Raw genomic sequence first — 20,645 nt, forward strand, 5'->3', positions numbered from 1 at the left:
AGGTTGTTATGCTGCCCTATGCTGTGCTCTCCCACGAGGCATTCAAACAAAGGTACAGCTGTTTCTTACCAGAAGTCTTAGGTGTCTCCTCTTGCCACCCTGCTTTGTGGATAACTAAATACACTAACACCATTTCCTGTCTTCAGCATTTTTATTTTGCAAGATGATAGCATTACAAGGTTTACCAACATCGTGTATGTGTTTGTATTCTAGACTGGATGTTCTCACACTCAGCATGCTGAGAATCACCGATTCCTCTGCTCTGTTAAATCTCTTGGGCATGGGGCAAGAAAAATCTGAAAATTCTCAGAGTTTCTTGTGTGTTACATTGTGTGGCATTTGGGAACTCATGTCCCAGAACAAAAGTTTGTCATCCACAGGTGGAGAAAGTTCCAACACCTCTTTTTCAGCTGAAGTCCACCAGAATTCAGGGATGCAGAATTTCCAGGCTTAGAAATAGCTGGGATATCTCTATGTATCTGCATCCATCACATGACTTGGAAAACAATGTTACAATTGCTCATGACAACTTCTCTAGCCCTCCAAGGCTCCTAAGAGCTCAGCCATATGCATCTGTGTCATCCATGGCTTCTGGCACCTAGCAGGCTCTTAATTCATCAAGATTTATGGTTTATGAAGTCAGTGTTCTACCAGAACACCCAGTCTGAAGAATAGCCTTGAAAACTGCATGAATCTACCTGATGGTTGTCTTAAGAAGGTATGACAGGATTGGAGCACTTCCCAAAACCTAGGTCTGATCAGAATTCCAGGGGACCTGGACTGTCAAAAATCCTTGGTCTATTCTCCAAAAGGCCCAAGCTGGTTCAGGCTTTTGAGTCCGTGTACCTACTGCTGTTGGGTAGCAGGCCTTCTGTGTGGGATTTATGTACTGATAAAGGCAGCCAACAGGTACTGAGTACTTTATACCGGGCACCATCCTAGTACCTTACATGTTACTGCATTCAATTCATACATCCTTACAAAGTAGGTTTTGGTACTTTGTTCTACTCATTTAATAGGCCCAGGAAAGAGAACTGGAATTGGAATCCAGGCATTCTGGTTCCAGACTTTTTTTTAACTACTATGCATTTCTGAATAAACAAGACCCTTTTTAATTTGAATTCAGCTTGCACCTGGACAGTAAGACCAAAAGAAATCTAGAAATTGCAATGACAACATCACCTGCAGCCCGGAGGACCTAAATGTTCCTACTTGGATACAGTGATCTGCTTGGCTCCCGGCCTGTACTGCCTGGCCTCGCTGGATAAAGAGGCCACTCAATCCTATTCGTCAAAGTAATGGCCCTACACATGCCACCTGCAGCTGTGCTCTTAGCACAGGGACTTAAGCAGTCTTCTGTGTGCAAATGGGCCTTGAAGATTCTGGTGACTGGCTCCCTCCCATGTGAATCCTGGCCAGGCAGGTTGTCTGGATGTCCCTAGGCTGGACTGGCCTTGTGAGCATAATCTCATATAGGACTCCCAGCAAGTCCTGAGGTTAGCCATTATAGGAGTAAGAATAATCTTTCCACCTTCTGTTTATATGCTTTTCTCACAAATGGCAAGACCAATGGACACCAGACACAGCATAACAAGGAGAGCCAGTCTGGGTGGGATAGGCAGGCATCCAGGGCTCAAGTCCAGGCCAGACCAAGCAAGGTGAAAGCAGTAATAATGATACAAAGTTGATGTAATTGTTTAATGACACAGGAAAATAAGTTATGAAACAAGATGGTTACAAATACAGGGTAGAGGATCATTTAACTTCACTTTTGATAAAAAAATTAAAAAGTACATATACAAAACACTGGAAGATTAAGTATCAAAATATTAACAGTATTTACTTCTGTTCAGTGATTAAATATTCTTCTCTGCTTTTGTGTACTTTTTGAAACATGATTATTTCTGAAACAAAGAAAAGTCACTGTAAAGAGAAACAGGTATTAAATGCCAGGAGTCCAGCAATCAAGGTCTGAAGCCCAGCACATGTCCAGCAAGGGGGACGGTGGTCAAGCCCAGATGTGGGATAGTATCATTCTTTTCCTACTGGAATGCTGTTTACCAGACTGTTTCTTCGACATTTAATATTCTTAGCACATTTAATAGGAATCTGAATATTAACTGGTACAATAGTAAAATGATGCTAGCAACTTTGGTTTTAAATTACTACAAAATATAGTAACCATTTTGTAGTGATAAAACACACTAGAAATAAAACATCAAACACACCAGAAATCAAAAATTACTACAACAAAAAACCCCATCTGACTAAACCACTGGCTTTGCTATTCTGCTGTGTGCTCATTTTCAGTTTTCACCATAAATCTATTTCTGTTTCACGGATCTGGAAGAGGCAGTTTTTCTCAAAAAGATGCTTTTGCCTTCTAAATACTGTTGGAAGTATTTCGAGTTGGAAGGACTCACCAAAATTGAAACCATTTCAAAGAAACACATTTGCCTGAGGAGTGGGACCGTTCTTTGCGCCTCAGTCTGCTAAGTTACCCAACGGAGAACACCAGAGACTACACTTGTAAGTGAAACTAAAGTATCTGGATTGCGCCCACCCTACCCTCAATGTCAGGACTGCTAGGGGCGCTTTATTCAAATAACAATGACAACCCATATTTCTTACTCCTGAAAAAGTAAAATGGAGAAAGGCTCATTGTTTTAAAGTCTGGCACATAAAAGCCCAGTGCCCCCTTAACTGAAGGTGCTTCTTAGGGATTTCCCAATGTTCTCTGCCCTTTCACACAGCAACATTTTCAGGAGGGGTCAAAAAACTACTGTTAAGGTCCAAGAAAAAACTGAAGCTAAAAAAAAAAAAACAATTGAGACAATTTTTCTGCACCCCTACCACCTGTCCAGTGTCCAGTCATCTGCCCTTTCTGGTAGGCTGACACAGCAAGCCAAGTCACAAAAGGTTTCAGACACTAGGAAAGCAAGGTACCAAAAGAATTACATTAAAACAGTAACAAGTTTGGGGAAAAAAAAAGATTTACACTTAGAAATATCCTATCATCACAAAGACTAGAAAGATGCTTTGCTTTGCTCTTGGGCAATCAAGACACTGCGACCTGTTTTATATCCCCAAAAAGGAGACTCACTGGAAACCTCAGTGCCGGCGACCCAAGTCATCTCATACTCGTTCAGTTCAGTTCAGTCGCTCAGTCATGTCATTAGATGAGTCCAAATCCTAAAGTAACATAAATTCCTTTCTTACAGCAAGAAAAAGAACATCCATTTCAGGACAAAGGTATGTCTTCAGTGAGAAAACTGCCTGCGGTCAGATGGCTTCTTGCTTATGTGTTTGAAGATCTTGGACTTCTCGACTTTCTTGGCTTTCTGGTAGCCAAATCCACCGCCACCGCCTCGCTTTCTAACTTTGCCGTCATTGCTGTTCACATCTAAAGGGAGCATTAAGGAAATCCAGCAACACAAAGACAGCCAACTCCAAACCACCACCCAGGGGAGAACCAGCCAGCTGTATACCAGGGGCCCCACCACCCCTCCTTGAGCCACCACAACGTGAACACTCGAATCAGGAGTGGCCACATGACTGGGGGCTAAAACTAGCAGGTAGGATTTTTAAACCCAGTTAATACTTAACATATTACAACTTGCCTGGCTCGCTCTGCCACTCAAATTCCATTGTCCTTTCTTAAAGCCATAAACTGTCTCGTCTCTGTCGTCTCCACCCTGACTACCCCATGCAAACACTGACACGAGGTCAGTGACTGAGATGACCACCTGGGCCCCAGGCCTCAGCCAGAGCGCAAGTCAACCTGAGTGCTAAGCTCCAAAGCCCCTGGTCAGGCTTCTGGCCCATAGTTCCTGGACAAATTCATAAGCACACAGAAAAGGATACTCAAATCAACAAAAGGAGGCACCTTGAAACCAAACGACAGAGCAACTTGAGGCAAATTTAAGTTATTAACATTGAAGATCTGCTTCAGGGAATGGGAATCATAGGCTCGAATGTATGACTTATATGCTTCCTGGGCTGACTTATGAAGGAAGTAGTTCTTTTCAATCAGTTTTTCAAGCTGAAACAGAAATGAATATTGGCTTTAATACAAGAAAGCACAATTCATCTATAACATTTGTTCCAAAACACTTGCTCCAAGCTTTGTAATGCCTGCAAAATCAGGGTGCAGTAAGAATAATGACAAAATTCATGTAAGGTACAGAATGAAACCAGGTAGACAGTATAGGAACGTGCTCACCAGCACTGCAGGACACAGCAATGATCACTCAAGTCCAGACTTCCCACTTTATGGAAAGGGAGGCTTGGAGGACAGTGACTGTCAATGAGACACTACAGAGGCAGGGCTGGGACGCCCCCCCGCCCTCCACCCCTCCCACATACCTGAGACTGAATGTCAGAAATTTTGGACCAGGAAAACTCAAATTCACTTAATGGAACCTAGAAAATAAAAGCATGCAGGTTAGAAAACCGGGTTGGTCTGATGCAGCTCATTAGTCACTGAAGAGACGGAAGGGAAAAGGCTTGTAGAATTTCAGTTTCACGGGCCAGACACCTGTTTCCCTATCTTCCAATGCCAATGGGAGAGGTGCACCCTCCCTCTCCTAATGCACACTGAATGGAACCCTCCACAAAGAAAAGCTATGAAACTGAATGGGGCAATGATGCACTGATGCCCTCTTCTCTAAACATCTCTGCAGAAGCACTGTGATGAAGCAGCTTTCAGCTTCTAGGTTACAGAACCACTAGCTCTTCTTTCAGTGCTGGGAAAGCTGCCCTGACACCACACTGCCCTGTGACGGGGGTTTGTGACACCAGGGTTTCTGAAACTGGGGTTTGTGACCACCAACTCCTACGGGAGGGATTTCTTACCAGTCATCTCTTATGAGACGACTGGAAAAGCGCTCATGCAGGTGCTGGGGAAAAAGAGCAGCTGCCCGAGTCCCAGGCCCTGCAGCCCTGGAGGGAGACAGGTGAGTGGGCAGACAACTTGATCAGCACCTGTGCTGGGGGCACACGAAGGAGGGATGAGATCAGCGACGCCCTCCCAGAGGAACCAGGAACCAGGTAGCTAGAGAAGAACTGCAAAGGCTGGATGGCAATTTCTAGGAACTGCTGCTAGTTGGATGGTGGGCGAAAATCCACCAGGCAACACTGTGCCAACGAGGAGGCAAACGTCAGGAAAGACAAGGCCGGACAAGCATTCACAAGACTCGGCAGACTCGGCAACAGAAAGGCTAGAGTCAGATGAGGGAGGACTGAGACCAGAATCAGAGGAGTTAAACAGAACCCACTTTTCAAACAGCAGGCTGAGGAAAGGTAATAGGCAGCAGCCATGCTGGAGCTCGTGACAAGAGCAGATTCAGGGCTGAAGCTATCTTTTTGGTCAGAGATTACAGACAGTAAAGCGCTAACTGCCAGGCAAGGACTGGGGCCTGGAAGGGGAAGGGGTAGGAGGGGATGCGCTCCCTGCAGCTTTGGGAGAGGTGAAGACAGGAGGGGAGCAGGAGCAGAGGAGGCTTCCACCAGGGTTGTGGGGAGACTGGGGACAGGGACAGCTCCTGAGTGACACAGGGCTCGAGCACAGTGCTTTGTGGGTAGTTTTTGGCTCATATTTCCTGGACGAGACCCACAGAAACCTCATTTGCTAAAACCGCCGCACCAACTGTCCTAACAGAATGGTGACAACTTGGAACCCCTTGGACACACCTAGAAATGGTGCTCAAGGCCATGTGCACCGGCAAACAATTCCTCTGGAGAGGAATCTGTCCCCAGTGTAAGGTTTTCCACGTGAAGATCTTTACCTTGGATTGCTTCAGGTAGCGAAGGAAACCCAATTCTTCAGGGCGCAAAATGAGCAAGGCATGCCCTCTTCCATTCAGGCCTCTGGCTGTTCTGCCCACACGATGAATGTATTCCTTTGGTGGAGAGAGAAAACCTGAGGTAATACACTGGTTTGCACAGCAACCTTGGTGGTTGCCACACAGCCTATCACCATGCTCCCCAAAGCTAGTGGTCCCCCATGCCTTCTGCAGGCACCATCCCCACTGGACAGGACATTCACATTAATTCTATGATCCAATCAAATGCCTAGTAAGTGTGCTTCAACTTCATAAGGGCTTTTGGAAACATTCAAATGGCTCACAACTTATATAATCTACCTTTTGTTGAAAATACCTAAAAAAACTTATTTTACTACATATACTAAAGAATGGCACCTATCTCCATAAGCACATTTCATTCCTCTGACATCTACTGCTCTTAATAGACTGCCCCAAGCAGGCAACATTCCTAAGTTAAGTCCCACAAATGCTTCTCAAATTTCCTTGCGCACACCCTCTCTGGGTCCTGTGAAAGCCTTAAACACTTTGAGCATCACTGAGATACTGCAGAGTTGCTGTATGGCTGTATGCTGCGGTGTGACTGGAACAACTTGAGGAATAATCTGTGGGATGGGGTACTTCTCAGGGAGCCTGGGGAGATAACTAGAGGATACCAGTTACCTTGGGGTCATCTGGAGGGTCATACTGAACAATCCAGTCCACTTCAGGAATATCCAGCCCTCTAGCTGCCACGTCTGTACACAACAAGATCCCTGAATCTGCATTGCAGAACTGGAAGAACGTGGTTGTACGCTTATTTTGTTTCTGCCTTCCCTAGAACCAAAACAAAACATCCATTGGAAGAGGAAATTTGAAACCATTTGCGGGAGGTCTCGACGTAGAACCCCTAAACTGTGGAAGTGTTGCTGCTCTATTTCAAGTTCACTACCGGTCTATTTCCCGAAGCGATGGCATCTGCTCCTCCTTTCGGGTTCCCACCCCCACCCCCCCCGCCCCGGCAGAATTCCCTCCTCACAGGACCCATCACCTGTTGTTGTCCAAACTACTCAGAACTATGTTTGGAGGCAAGAACAATACCTTAATCCCCACAACCTACATAACTTGGTAAGTGTAAGCTGTTTTTAATAAACTTATCAAAACCACTTACATGAATGGCCATGACAGGCAAATCGATGTAGTTCAGCAACTCATAGTGGTATTTCACGGACTTACAGGATGAAAAGAAAACCATTAGTTTCTTCTTCCGGTTCTTCTTAAGGAATGTAAAGAGCAGGAGGAATCTCTTTTCAGAAGGACAGACAACATATCCCTAGAAGAGGTTCAAGTGAACAGACACAAAATAATCGAATGGACACTTTCAACTTCATGAACCGATATAATCTGATGGAGAGAACAGATTAACATGGCATACACACTGTTAAGCCTCACCTACAGCAAAATTACTACCTTCATTATAATAATGCAGCCTAAAATAAGACTGATTTTAAATCTTTCGATTCCTTTTACTGGCTACAATCACTGGATACTAAATATTTTCCATATTTCTGAGACTACTGGTTATCAAGTTCTTATAATTATAGTAAAATCAATACCTCTATTAACTGGAACCTTCATTTTTAGAAGGTCCTTAACAGCAAGATCCTAAATAACCACAGCTGAAGTGTACTATCCTAAACATCACCACAAAGCTAGCTGAATATATTTTTAAAAACTAAATAACCAATGAAAGGTTTGTAAGCTAAATTGTTACAGGAAAGAAATATTTTACTCATCAAAAGACTCAATCTTAAAGTTTTATTTTTAATCAACCTGTTTTGGCTCTCTGTCACCTCATTTTCACAGTTACTTGCTTGAAACCAGCCTCTCCACCTTCTAACTCACATCTTAGTGCAAGATATTATTGGACAACAAAATTCATTTTACTCATATAAAATTGGTGGTACTATTATTTAGTTCATTAACCCATTTGCTTTTTAGAGGATCCTCCAAACACTTGCAAGGAAACACCAAAGGAGATCCTTAAAATGGAAGAAGTACCTGCTCAAGACCGTCTACAGTTGCATTAGCTTTATCATCATCAACACCAACATACAAAGGCTCCTTTTTCAGAGAAATCCTCGCCAGGTCTTCAACTTTTCGAGTTTGTGTGGCAGAGAAGAGCATGGTCTGTCTGCGTGCTGAAACACAACCATATAAAAAACCGAAAAATTTCAGGCAATTTTTAGAATTGCTTCACAACTAAAAATGCTCTAAGTAGAACTTTCAGAAATTAGAAACATGGCATCACTATAGACAGTAAAAGAGGAACAGCAAGGACAACTTTATGTCTACAGATCTGACAACTAAGTTGAAATGGACAATTTCCGCTAAAGCTCACTTAAGACAGCTTACTTTCCAACTCATCTTTAACAAAATTTTAGCAAAGTGAATTCAGAAATATAAGCATCTATAAGGGCTTCCCTGGTGGCTCAGAGGTTAAAGCGTCTGCCTCCAATGTGGGAAACGCAGGTTCGATCCCTGGGTCGGGAAGATCCCCTGGAGAAGGAAATGGCAACCCACTCCAGTATTCTTGCCTGGAGAATCCCATGGACAGAGGAGCTTGGTAGGCTACAGTCCACGGGGTCACAAAGAGTCGGACATGACTGAGTGACTTCACTTTCATCAGAATTTAACATTTATTTCTGATTTAAGAAACAGCCGACTCGGAACAAAAGGGATCATCCTCAGTCTTATACAGGGCATCTAGACGTGCAACACCTCCATCACACTTAGTGCTGAGAGACTGAACGGTCTCCCCTCGAGACCAGGAGTCAGATAACGCCGTGCTCTTTTGCCAGTTCCACTCAGGAGTACACTGGAGGGTCTGGCCAGTGTAATCAGACATGAAAACAATAAAGTGAAAATTTTTACCTCACATAAGGAATGAAAAAACCTGTACAGTAAAAACTCTGAAACACTTCTGAGAGAAATTAGGAAGCTGATAAATGGAGATCTGCCTCATTCATGTGCCGAAGGACCCAACTTTCTCTTCCACCAATGACTGATATTCAGTACAATGCCAAGATCCCAGAGACTGACAAAGAGTCTAACATCACAGAGAAATGCAAACGATGAGAACAGACAAACAAATTAACAAAGTTGGAGGATTAACACTACCAAATCTCAAGACTTAACAGGAGGGACTGGAACTGCCATACTCTGCTGATGGGGATGTAAAATGCTACAAATTAACCACACACCCGTCACTCCATTCCTAGATAATCGCATGACAGAAAAGGTGATAGACATCCATAAAAAGTTATAGGTGGATGTTCATAGCAACCTTGTATGTAACAGACCCAAACTATTCACACAGTCGTCCATCAACAGTTCAATGGATAAACAAGTTGGGGCATATTTATACAATAGAATGCCAGGGAGGAACAAAGCAAAGAACTACTGAAAATGTAATGGCACAGACAAATCACAGAATTTGCTGAGCACAAGAACAGACAAAAAGACAGCAATACCGTATGATTCCATTCATACAAATCCCTGAAAAATGCAAACTGATCTACACTGACAGAGGGCAGATCCAGAGCCACCTGTGAGAGAGGAGACCTGTGAGCAGTTGTTGTAAGTAGGGGAGGGTTGTTGCTACTGAGGGAGAGAGGGAGGGATCACAAAGAGGCATAAAGTAATCTTTGAGAGTTACGAGAATATTCACTGTATTGACTGTGGTGATGGCTTCAAGGTGTAAACAGGACAAAATGTATCAAACCTTATACTTAAAACATAATAATCTTTACATGTTTTTACATGTAATTATTATGTTAATTATACCTCGATGAAGCAGTGAGAAACAAATCGTATAAGGCACTGAACCACAGTGTTATTATAGATATAAGCAGTTTATAAATGTTTCAAGTACGATAACCAAGGTACATACAACTTAAACATAACACAGAAGGCAACAAGTCGATGACTACTGGAAGATGAGAGATGGGGTGGCAGGGATGGACAGGAATGAGACATACGTTAAAACTGTTTAACTTGCACTGTAAGCTCTCAAATGGCAAAACCATTGTATTCAGTTACCAGTAAGATCAATGCATATATTGCAAACAACCTCTAAGGCTGACCGGCACAACAACTTCACTTGGTTAAATTAAAATGCTGACATTAATAGTTTTCATACAGGAAAAATTCTCAGCTCTACTTCCAACAGCCGCTCTGCAAACCACATGAAGATGCAACCCACTTACTTGGCAGAAGTTTAATGATTTGCTTTAATTCCTCTTCAAATCCAACATCCAAGATACGATCAGCCTCATCAATAACCAGACACTGTAGGTTTTTATACATAAACCCTGGGGTATTCTGACAAGACAAAGGACAGAAAAAAACCGTTAGGTGCGAAGTGTATGTTTCACACAGAGAGAAGATGGGGCTTCACGGTAGCGTCCTCTTACCTGCATGTGGTCCAGGAGACGGCCTGGGGTGGCCACGATGATGTTGATCCCATTGGCAAGCTTCTGAGCTTCAGCAGACCTGTTACTGCCACCCATTATTAACCCATATGTGTGAACATGGTGTGTCATTAGCTCCTTAAGGACACCAAAAGTCTGCATGGCCAGTTCCCTAGTAGGTGAGAGAATAAGGACTCCTGTTCCTAAAAAGCAAAACAGGATATATGGTGAAAGTCAAACTACAGTTACCACCAGGAGTGCATCCACAGTCATGACAGACTTCTAGTGAGATTCTTACAGAGACAGTGGGCTCACAGGCTTACCATTCCTGGGCATGAACTTTAACTTAACAATGAGTTCAACTGCAGGGACGAGAAAGGCCAGCGTTTTGCCACTGCCTGTTTTTGCAGCTGCTAGAAGATCCCTAAAAAATAAAACGGAAAAGGAGAAACATATTTGCTCTACTCATTCAGCAAGTATTTACTGAATACCTACCATGGAGTATGACACATGTTTTAGGCACTGAAGCTAGATCATAACAAGAAAATAGTCCCCACCTTCTCTAGCACTGAAATCAATCATGTGGGTTAAACACGTAACTCAGAAATAACAATTGTGCTAAAAACAGAAGTGAATAATTTTCTCCAAACATCAATAAAAAACCTAAAGCCTTTAACGAAGGTTAGATATATTATCCAACACAATGTGAGATCCATAGAACATACTGGTATTTTCCCCCCAAACTATTGGCACTAAAGACACTTTAACCTCTGAGCCAACAGGGAAGCCCAGAGTGAAAGTGAAGTTGCTCAGTCGTGTCCGACTCTTTGTGACCCCATGGACTGCAGCCCACCAGGCTTCTCCATCCATGGCATTTTCCAGGCAAGAATACTGGAGTGGCTTGCCATTTCCTTCTCCAGGGGATCTTCCTGACCCAAGGATCGAACCCAGGTCCCCTGCACTGCAGGCAGATGCTTTAACCTCTGAGCCACCTGGAATGCGGGAGACCCGGGTTCGATCCCTGGGTTGGGAAGATCCCCTGGAGAAGGAAATGGCAACCCACTCCAGTACTCTTGCCTGGAGAATCCCATGGACGGAGGAGCCTGGTAGGCTACAGTCCATGGGGTCGCAAAGAGTCACACGACTGAGTGACTTTACTTACTTATTGGCACTAAAAACAGAGATATTAAGTGTGTGTATGTGTGCGTGCTCAGTCATGTCCAACTCTTTGCGACCCCATGGACTGTAGCCCACCAGGCTCCTCTATTCACGGGACTTCCCAGCCGAGAATTTCCCTCTCCATGGGATCTTCCCAACTCAGGGATCAAACCCACATCTCTTCCATCTCCTGCACCGGCAGGTGAATTCCTTACCACTAGCACCACTTGGGAAGCCCAGGACCAATGCCCAAACCTCATGTTAACCATACCTGCCTTCCAGAAGTGGTCTGATACTTTTATGTTGAATTTCAGTCATGTTTGTAAAGCCCATTTCTTTTATTGCCTTCAGAGTGTTCTCATTGACAAGATTAGTCAGAGAATCAAATGAAGTATCCTCAAAAGCTCCTAAACAGAAGACAGTTTATCATTAGCAAATTTACCTTTTCTGAATAGTTAACATTGCTAGTTTCCTAAATTAGTTTTGCTGATTGAAAACATTACTGGGTTGATGTCAAGCTTCTTTAGAAAAGCTTCTTCCAATAAGAAAAGACTAAACACCAACCATTCCTATAAAACAAGGAAAAGACCTTATACTTGTTGCATGTTTCTCCACTGCTAATGGCTGTATAATCTAAAGCCTATACTGTAATGAAATAACAAAGAGTTAGTTGGAGAGGTGGTACAATCAAGGGACTTACGAAAAATAAAAATGCCAAGGTGGGGGCACACTGGAGCAAAGGTGGTGGTGTGAGGTTTTCAGGGGAAAATTCAGAGAGAAATGAAATATTTAAGAAATCTGAAATTAAGAAAGAAAACTCAGTATAAAAACATGAAATCAGTCAAAATAGCAACTCTCACTCCAAAAAAAGACAACTGAGAAGAGTCAGAGATGGCCCCAGATGGTGAGAATGTACCTATACATCAGGTGTGTGGTGGGTCTCCAGCAGGAGAAGGCATCAGACTACCAGGGAGCTCCCTGCTCCACACACACCCCAGCTATAACCCAGACGCTGGCAACTCTGGCACCACTGACATCTTGGGATGGATAATTGCTATGAGAGGCTGTCCTATGCATTACAGGAGGTCCTGCAGCATCTCTGACCTCTACCCCCTGGACACTTGTCACCTGCTCCCATGGTTTACCTGGGAGAGAGGAGGTTTACGGGGTTGCACCCCTTTAAATGGGGAAACTGGGATGGGTCCCCCTACCTAGGAGGTAAAATTACCCTGCTTGAGAACCACTGCCATAATAACCTTTGCAATTCTGATTATACAGGTTGGGCTGTGGGCTTCCCTATTTTAATAAACAAAAACCTCAAACCAAACAACTCAAGTAACTGCTAGACATTTCTAGTTAGGAGCAATTGATTCTAAACTCTTGACTTTACAGATAAAGAAATGGAGGTCAGAGGAGGTGACCCTGGCACAAGCCCCTCAATAATGTTAATTTCATCCTCCTCTGTTAGTAATGGAGCCAGCATTAAACCTCTGGGCTCTAGACTTCCATGCCAATGACTTTCCTGCTGTAACATGGAAAGTGACAAACCAAAGAAATAGAGGACCCTAAGAGCTATTTGTGTGCATGTCAAATATTTACTGTTAGGAATAAAGAAAAAGGAAAAATAGAGAAAGAAATAAGAACTAAAGCACACAATGTGGAAAATAAAAAGCAGCAATTAGATATAAAACCATTTCTTGTCAATACTTATTAATATTTTTTTTCCAGCTAAATTAAATGCTACAACTGACCCTTTAAATCTGATAATCCAGGGAGGTGTGACATTTTAGAGATCTACCTGGAAACCACTTTGATAATTACCTGTCAGTCCTAGCGGCAGGCTGGGCACCTCGCTGTCCTCCTCCTCGCCACCCGGCTTCTCCACACTGTCTTCTGTTTCTTCAGGAGCCTGGGCACCATCTTCAGCCTCTCCTATGTCCTCAGCTTTTGCTTTTTTGGAATCTTTGGTTTAAAGGACAAATACCCCCCCAATTTTTTAAAAACAAGAATACCAAATGAGATCATAAAATAACAGATGTGTGATGCAAAAAAAAAAAAAAGCATACTTTCAAAAGCTTAAAACATTTTTAGTTTTAATTTGCTAATTTGTTAATTTCATCCTCTTTTTCCTGATTAAAAAAATCTGGCTGTATTAAAAAACTCAGCAGGACACGCAGATCTGCTAACAAAGCTTTATTTTTTAGGCTTCTTAGTGTATATATATACACATATATACTATATATAGTATATGTATTTATTAAAGGATAGTTGATTTACAATAGAGTGCTGGTTTCAGGTAAACAGCAAACTGATTCAGTTATGCATACATTATAGGTATATGCATTACTGATATTAAAAAAAAATCCTTCATTATACTGAATGGTTCCCCGTGCTATAGAGTAAATCCTTATCATCTATTATAGACGGTAGTAACACCTGTTAATCCCATACTCCCAATTTACTCATCCCCCCTTCCCCTTTGGTAACTATATTTGTTTTCTATGTTTCTGAGTCTGTTTCTGTTTTGTAAGTTCATTTATACTATTTTTTCAGATTCCACATGTAAGTGATATAATACTTCCTTCTCTGACTTACTACTTATTATACTGTCTTAAGTAAGAAATTTTTTATAAGCTGAACTAAACAATTTAAGTATACCAATCACTCCCAATTCTATAAAATTCATTAAGGAGACAAGGGCAAGTGATTAATTTAAAAAAAAAAAACCCATAACAAACACTTTTTCCTCTCATAACACAAATTTCCTATAAAAGCTTATTTTGTCTTAGAGGGGAACAGAAACACAAAGGCTCTTTATACTACTTGAGATAGATTACAAAGCAAGGGCAACAACCTACTCAGCTGGGTGACAGAAACTGGCTGGCTGGTTTCCTGAATGTAAGTGGTAAGAGGAGAGAGAAGGTTTCCTAGCTCTTCATTCTTAGCATACATTCACAACTTTCAAAACACAGTTCCCTAAACTACCTTCCCAGTCCTACCTCCCATCGTGCTCTTAAATGTTCTACTTTGGGTCAAATAGGTTAACTCCATGCTGTACTTTCAAAAATTCATGGCAGTTAGTGATGCTAGTCAGAACAGAATTGACCTAAACCAGAACTCAGGACTCTGTAACCCAGGACTGGCCTCTTCCTTGGACCTTATGACCACCTTTCTGGGAAATGATCAACTCTGTAGGACCCACATGTTCAAAGGCCATGAATACTATCAGCTGGACTTCAAGGCTTATGACTTCTCTTTTTGTTAACACAGTTCTTCAAGGTTATCAACAGATTTAAATTTCCAGTCCTGTGATTCAGTGCTTCAGAGTAGAAATATCACTTCCTCCAGCATACTCAGAATAAGAATCCTAAAGGCACTAACAATTTTAGAACAGGATTACAATCACTTTAAATCAAAATTGTAATGTCTAATTCTCACGCTTTAGTCTATCTTGTTTCACTTTTTGTTTAAGCAGTTTCTCATAATTTACAAATGCATTATAGTCTGTAGGCAGTAAAAAGACAGCAGGCATGTTTGAAAAATCCTAAGCATCTTTCTAGATGAAAACTTTATTTCCAACAAAAGGTGAATAGGACATGCTAACACAGGGGTGGGCAAATATTATCTATAAAGAACCAGACTTGTAAACACTTTAGGTTTTGCAGGCTGTATGGTCTCTGTCATCACAAAGATCAAGTAAACAATCGGGTATCATAAGGTTCCGGTTAAGCATGTTCGCAAAAACAGGCAGAAGGCTGAACAGTTTGCAGATACCTGTTCGACCCTCCCCTGAAATCTCTGCGTACTCACAGTTTAATTAAAATGCCTGTTCTTTCACCTCAGCTTATTCAGTCCAATAATCTTCTAAATGAAAGTACCCCTCTTCCCCTATCCTGGCCATTCTACTCACTGGGGAATTAATGTTCCATTTATTCAGGAGTTTCCCAACTCCTATTTTTACATACTCCAATTATCATTATGCTGCTTTTCATAGATAGAAATTTACTGTGGGGAAAAAAGAACCAGGGAAAAAAAAGGGGTGAGTGAAAGAATCATTAATGTAAAGTCTCAGATTCATAAAGATCCATGAAGATAAATTCTAAACCAGCCCAGATTTTTTTAGTAATTCCATAATTCTCTTTCAAAATAGGTAGATCTAAAATATTATGTCACAGTACACTTTATCATAAAAAGCTCAGACAGTTAACTGCCAAAGAAGAGCAGTATTTTGAGAAAAGTTAAGTTGCACCTTCCTCTGATGTTTCCTCTAACTACCGGGCTAGTTTCTTGTATGCCAGTAAGGGGGGTGGGGGTGGGGGTGGGGGAACCTTGGATGTCGTGTGGACATTACAATAAAAAGAGAGGAAAGGCAGAATGATAGCTTGAAAAACTTACGGCTTAAGTTAAAAAAAAAATACATACCAGGCCCAGCATCATCCACTACTTTTCTCTTTTTCTTCTTCTTCTTTTTTGATTCCGAACTGGGAGACTGCATTGCTGCTTCTCCACTGGTCAATGTGGTAGGTTTCTTGGAGGCTTTTTCAGCTTTGACATTCTCCCCTGTTTCTTTAGATGCGTCTCCATTTTGGGCTTCGGACAGGCCTGCATCTACAGACTCTTTCATGGGTTTCTTAACTTTGACGTTTTCCACGGCCCCCTTAGGCAGGACTCCGCTGTTGGCTTCCGACGTGCTTGCCTTCATAGACTGTTTTCGGGACTTTTTCACTTTCCCACCTACTCCTGCTTCTTCAGATGCATCTCCATTTTGGGCTTCTGCCAGCCCAGCACTCATGGGTTGTTTTAGGGACTTTTTCACTTTTCTGCTTCCCACTGTTTCTTTAGCTACATCTCCATTTTGGGCTTCTGACAAGCCCGCACTCACAGACTGCTTTAAGGACTTTTTAACTTTTCCATCTCCCACTGATTCTTCAGACACATCTCCATTTTGAGTTTCTGACAGGCTCACAGCTGAGGCACCTGTTTAAAAATGGAAAACACACTGTGACAGAGGAGAGGCTTGCTTAGAAGCCCTGGAATCCCTAATGAAATGCCATGGCTTCCAGTACTGAAATGATTTAGCTTTTACTTCCCTGTTATGTACATTAGAATGAGTTCCAATTTTACAGTATTCCACTGCAGCACAAATAAATTAAAAACAGGGAGAGAATGCTGCATGGATTTTTTTAACTTCAAAAAAACCACCTCTCTGTTCATAAGGAGTCAAAAGTCTGAAACAAGAAAACTTCAATGAGGTTAAATATTTAAACAGATGGGGCCCAACAATGGTACTTACAAAACATACATATTAGGTATTTGACAAATCTACTTTTTCAGCTGTCAGCAAACTGAAAATTCCGTTGATGAAACTACCTATTTGCCTTGATATTTATTGTATTTAAATGCCTAACAATGTTTTACAAGTTTCTGTTTATACATTGACAAAGTACTACCTTTTGTTACCTTAAACTACCAAGACGTAGTCAGCAATGCTTTGTTATTCCATAGGAAATGTAAACATTAGGGAACTTCAAAAACTTTAGTCCTAAAATTCACACACTTGTTCCCTCCTCTAGGATTTCTTTCAATCAACTGATCTCTGTAGAAAACCAACTAGTGTTAGGCAGTATGCCTCCAACATTGCCCTAGGGGGGTCTTAAGTCTAAAAGGGCAGAGGTCCCCAACCTCTGGGATCTAATGCCTGATAACCTGAGGTGGGAGCTGATATAACGATAATTGAAATAAAGTGCACAATAAATGTAATTCTGGCTTGAATCATCCGGAACCGCCGTCCCCCGCACAACCCTGCCCCGGCTCCACTCCTCACCGTGAAAAACTGTCTTGCATGAAACCAGTCCCTGGTGCCAAAAAGGTTAGGGACTGACTGCAACCGAGGTAGGTAAAGAAACGTGACATTCAGGTAAAGTGTTTTGCAATGGTCTTTGTTATGGACACAAATACGCAGAAGCTCCCAAGAAATGTATAACTTAAAGTGAGGAGTGGCGGGAAGACTGGCCACGAGCATATGCATCACGCATATGACCGTGCATGAGACACTTCAGGAGATGAAGTTCTGCAGGAGTCGAGACAGAGTGCAGGTAGACAGGCGAAAGCAAGGGTACCAGGTATGTCCGTGAAGTGAGTGATACACAGCTTGTTTTGAAACGATACACACACGAAATAGATGATGTGAAAGCAAGATGCGCGGGGATGAGAAAGTGCCACGTGTCTGCTGGGAAATGGGGGTGGGGGATGAGGTGGACCCTGGAGATGATGAAGGAATCGGAATAGCGAGGGTGGAAGTGGGGTAGCCTGGTTCGGCTGGAAAGAAAATCAACCGGGGTCCTGTCCGCGTTCTGAAAGGAGACACTGATGTTGAAAAGTCAGGGGCAGATCAGGGGCAACGCGGCGTCGGCACCTGCGCTGGGCCGGAAAGGAGGCTGCCCCAGGCTGCCTCTCCCCGCTTCCCAAGCACCCGTGCTCTGGGGGAAGCTGCCGGGGCCACACCGGGGCCGCAGTCACCAGCGCCGTCCGGTTCCATAGCGCGCCACGGCCCACGTGCCGGCTCCCTCCACAACCCGGGCCGCCGAGAGGTTCAGCGCATCTCACCCTGGAGCTTTAGGTTTCGTTGTCGCAATTTGAGGTTCCGCTTCTCGATCTTCTTGCGTAAAAGTTTCATCGGTAAATGAGACATGTTGTCGGTGAAGGGCTTCACGGCGGGACGACAACCCAGCTCTTCGGCTCTCCCAAGTGACGTTATTTCCTCTTGAGTCACACGTGCTCAGTGCAGCCAGCCGGAAATGCGTCATGGGAGCGCCCCTGGTGCGTAGAGAAAATGGGTCCGGTGTGAAAGTGCTTCCGGGCGCGCGCGCCGTCTTACCCTTGGAGAAAGTATTCTATGCAGCGCCCTCTCGGGGAAAGGAGGCGCGACCCGGAACGGGATTCCCATTGTATCTGAGCCAGCAGCGCGCACCCCTGCCACTTGGTTTTGTTTGAGCTTCCCTGGGGGAAGAGTGAACAGTGAAGGCCGTAGGCAGTCTACCTTCTCCGTTCTGTTCCTATTCTTTTCGGATTCTGGACGATTTAAGTTGAGTAGTACCTAAGTCACACATATGTGTTTCCAAACTTGTTGACCACTCTCCTTGGTGAGAAATACACTCACTTTCTATGTCGCTTGCTACCCAGCAATGTAAATATAACATTTCTCAAAGCAATCTAACTTGTTTCACTCTTATGTTTTTCCTTTGATACCATTCATCCCATCCTAAATTCTGAGTCTATTAAATATTCTGATTAGTGTGCATTAAAATTAATTCTATTACTCTACTAACTGGCTCCAGTTTGAACAGTTCCTGTTTAAAACCCCCAAAAGCTCACACGCACAGGCCCTTTAGAAGTGCTGAACAGAAATTACAATCTGATTGGCTGGTACACCTTTTTATGTGTGTGTGGAGGAGGGTACATTAAAAAAAAGTGGTTACTAACATTAAAAATTTGGGCTAGTTCATGGAGAAATTCATATTTTTCTTTAAAAATTGGTCTTGACGGGCTTAAATTCCTCTTGGCAATAATCAGTTTGAACTGAACGATAATTGGAAGGGTTAATGAAAGCTAGAATAATTTGTTTGGTGTAGTGGCAGGACCTGAGCTAGTAGGGATTAGACATAATTATAGGGAAGAAGGGAGAGGAAGAAAACTTGGGAGGGAGTTCAAACAAAATGTAAGTACATTGAGAAATCAGATTGAATTGTACTAGAAAACAGAGGTAACCCATGGTGTGCTTAAGTTGTTACTGATTAGGCAGGTTAAAGAATGAGTTAGAAATTTAAAGTGGCACACACACAGAGATATATACACACATATCTCTCAGTTTATATATATACACACATATATACATATATGTATACACACACACACATATTTATATGGTGAAGGAAAGTTACATAGCTCAAAACAGCTCCCTCCGTGTCCTCCCCACCATTCTATGCAAAACAAAGAACTCTTTCACCCAAAGAAAAAAATGGACATTAAAGTTGATTATGCTCAGCTCCCATCCGGTCCCAGCCTCTGGCAGATCTCCAGAATTGCTTGTCCCAGCTGTTTAAGAGATAACTAATCCGAACAACCTTGGAGAAGAATGGGCCCCCTTAAGACAGTAGATTTCCACGTATATGCCTATATATACTTACTCTTTTCTTGGGTTAGTGCAGCAGCTCACTAATCTGACTGCTGCCCCTTCTGGCCTCATTAAAGGTGATCTGTTCCTGGAAAGTGCTGTTTTTCAAACCTTGCCTTCTCTGACTCCCTCACCCTACATTTTTTGGTGCCGGGGTTGTTGAGATTCCTTCTTGTTTTCCACAGCCAGCTCTTCAGAGCTTGGAAGCCTGCTAAGCTCACTTTCCTGCCTGGGCTTTCAAGACCTCCTTGAGAGGACACCCTGTGCCTTCGTGGTACAAGTCCTGTGTAGGGCTTTATTGGTTTTCCACGTAACCCAAAGAATATTTGCCTCTCTCTCTTTTCCTGTTCTCTACACTTTCTTTTCTACGAGACCAACCAACTGCAGAACAGAGGCCTCTTGCCATTCGACCTCCCTTCATTCACCAGGAATTCTCACCTGACCCAGTAGCCCAGGTAAGCTTGGATGGTACTCTAGGGCGCCATTGACTATCATCCTTTCTGGGTTCCTAGGGAACCCTCCAGCCAAAAGGTCCTCTTCGGAGGTTTGTGGGGGACTCCTCTCCCTCCTTCAGAGTCTCTCTCTCTCTCTTTACTCAGTCAAAAGATTAGGTGACGATCTTTTCTCTCTACCGGACAGTCACCAGCCATTTGCTAGGGGGTCAAGCCAATCCGTCCCACGGGACTCTCCCTTTGCCTGTGTAAAACAAAACCTCAAACCTCTACTCTTGACCAATCTCAAGGTTCATAAACTCGAGTCACTTTGCACTCAAATTTGGCCTCGATACAAACTGGATAACCAAAACCTCTGGTCTGAGTTCAGGACTTTCAATATTTTATCAGATCTCACTAACTTCCTCAAACGGAATGGCAAATGGTCGGAAGTCCCTATATTCAAGCCTTCTGGGATCTTAGAAGCCGTCCTTCTCTCTGCAAGGACTCTTCTACCTATCAAATCCTGCTCTTCTCTCTCTACCCCCTCCATTACAAAAGAATACAAATCTAAAGCCCCTAAAAGGCCCCCTAAACCCTGAGCCCCTGA

General features: G+C 43.0%; 1 protein-coding gene across 1 annotated transcript; it reads right to left on the minus strand.

The window, feature by feature from the left end:
* Window positions 1-1,814: 1,814 nt before the first annotated feature.
* DDX18 (DEAD-box helicase 18) lies at window positions 1,815-18,256 on the minus strand. Its single transcript, XM_040228987.1, has 14 exons — window positions 18,038-18,256; window positions 15,854-16,408; window positions 13,253-13,393; window positions 11,703-11,838; window positions 10,597-10,697; window positions 10,277-10,476; window positions 10,070-10,184; window positions 7,863-8,002; window positions 6,973-7,134; window positions 6,486-6,638; window positions 5,787-5,900; window positions 4,366-4,422; window positions 3,865-4,042; window positions 1,815-3,403 (listed from the first exon to the last, which is right to left on the minus strand). The coding sequence occupies exons 1-14, from the start codon at window positions 18,120-18,122 to the stop codon at window positions 3,261-3,263; spliced, it is 2,280 nt and encodes a 759-aa protein (XP_040084921.1). The 5' UTR covers window positions 18,123-18,256; the 3' UTR covers window positions 1,815-3,260.
* Window positions 18,257-20,645: the final 2,389 nt, after the last annotated feature.

Source organism: Oryx dammah, unplaced genomic scaffold (genome assembly GCF_014754425.2).
Source record: "Oryx dammah isolate SB20612 unplaced genomic scaffold, SCBI_Odam_1.1 HiC_scaffold_27, whole genome shotgun sequence".
NCBI classification, from domain to species: domain Eukaryota; kingdom Metazoa; phylum Chordata; class Mammalia; order Artiodactyla; family Bovidae; genus Oryx; species Oryx dammah.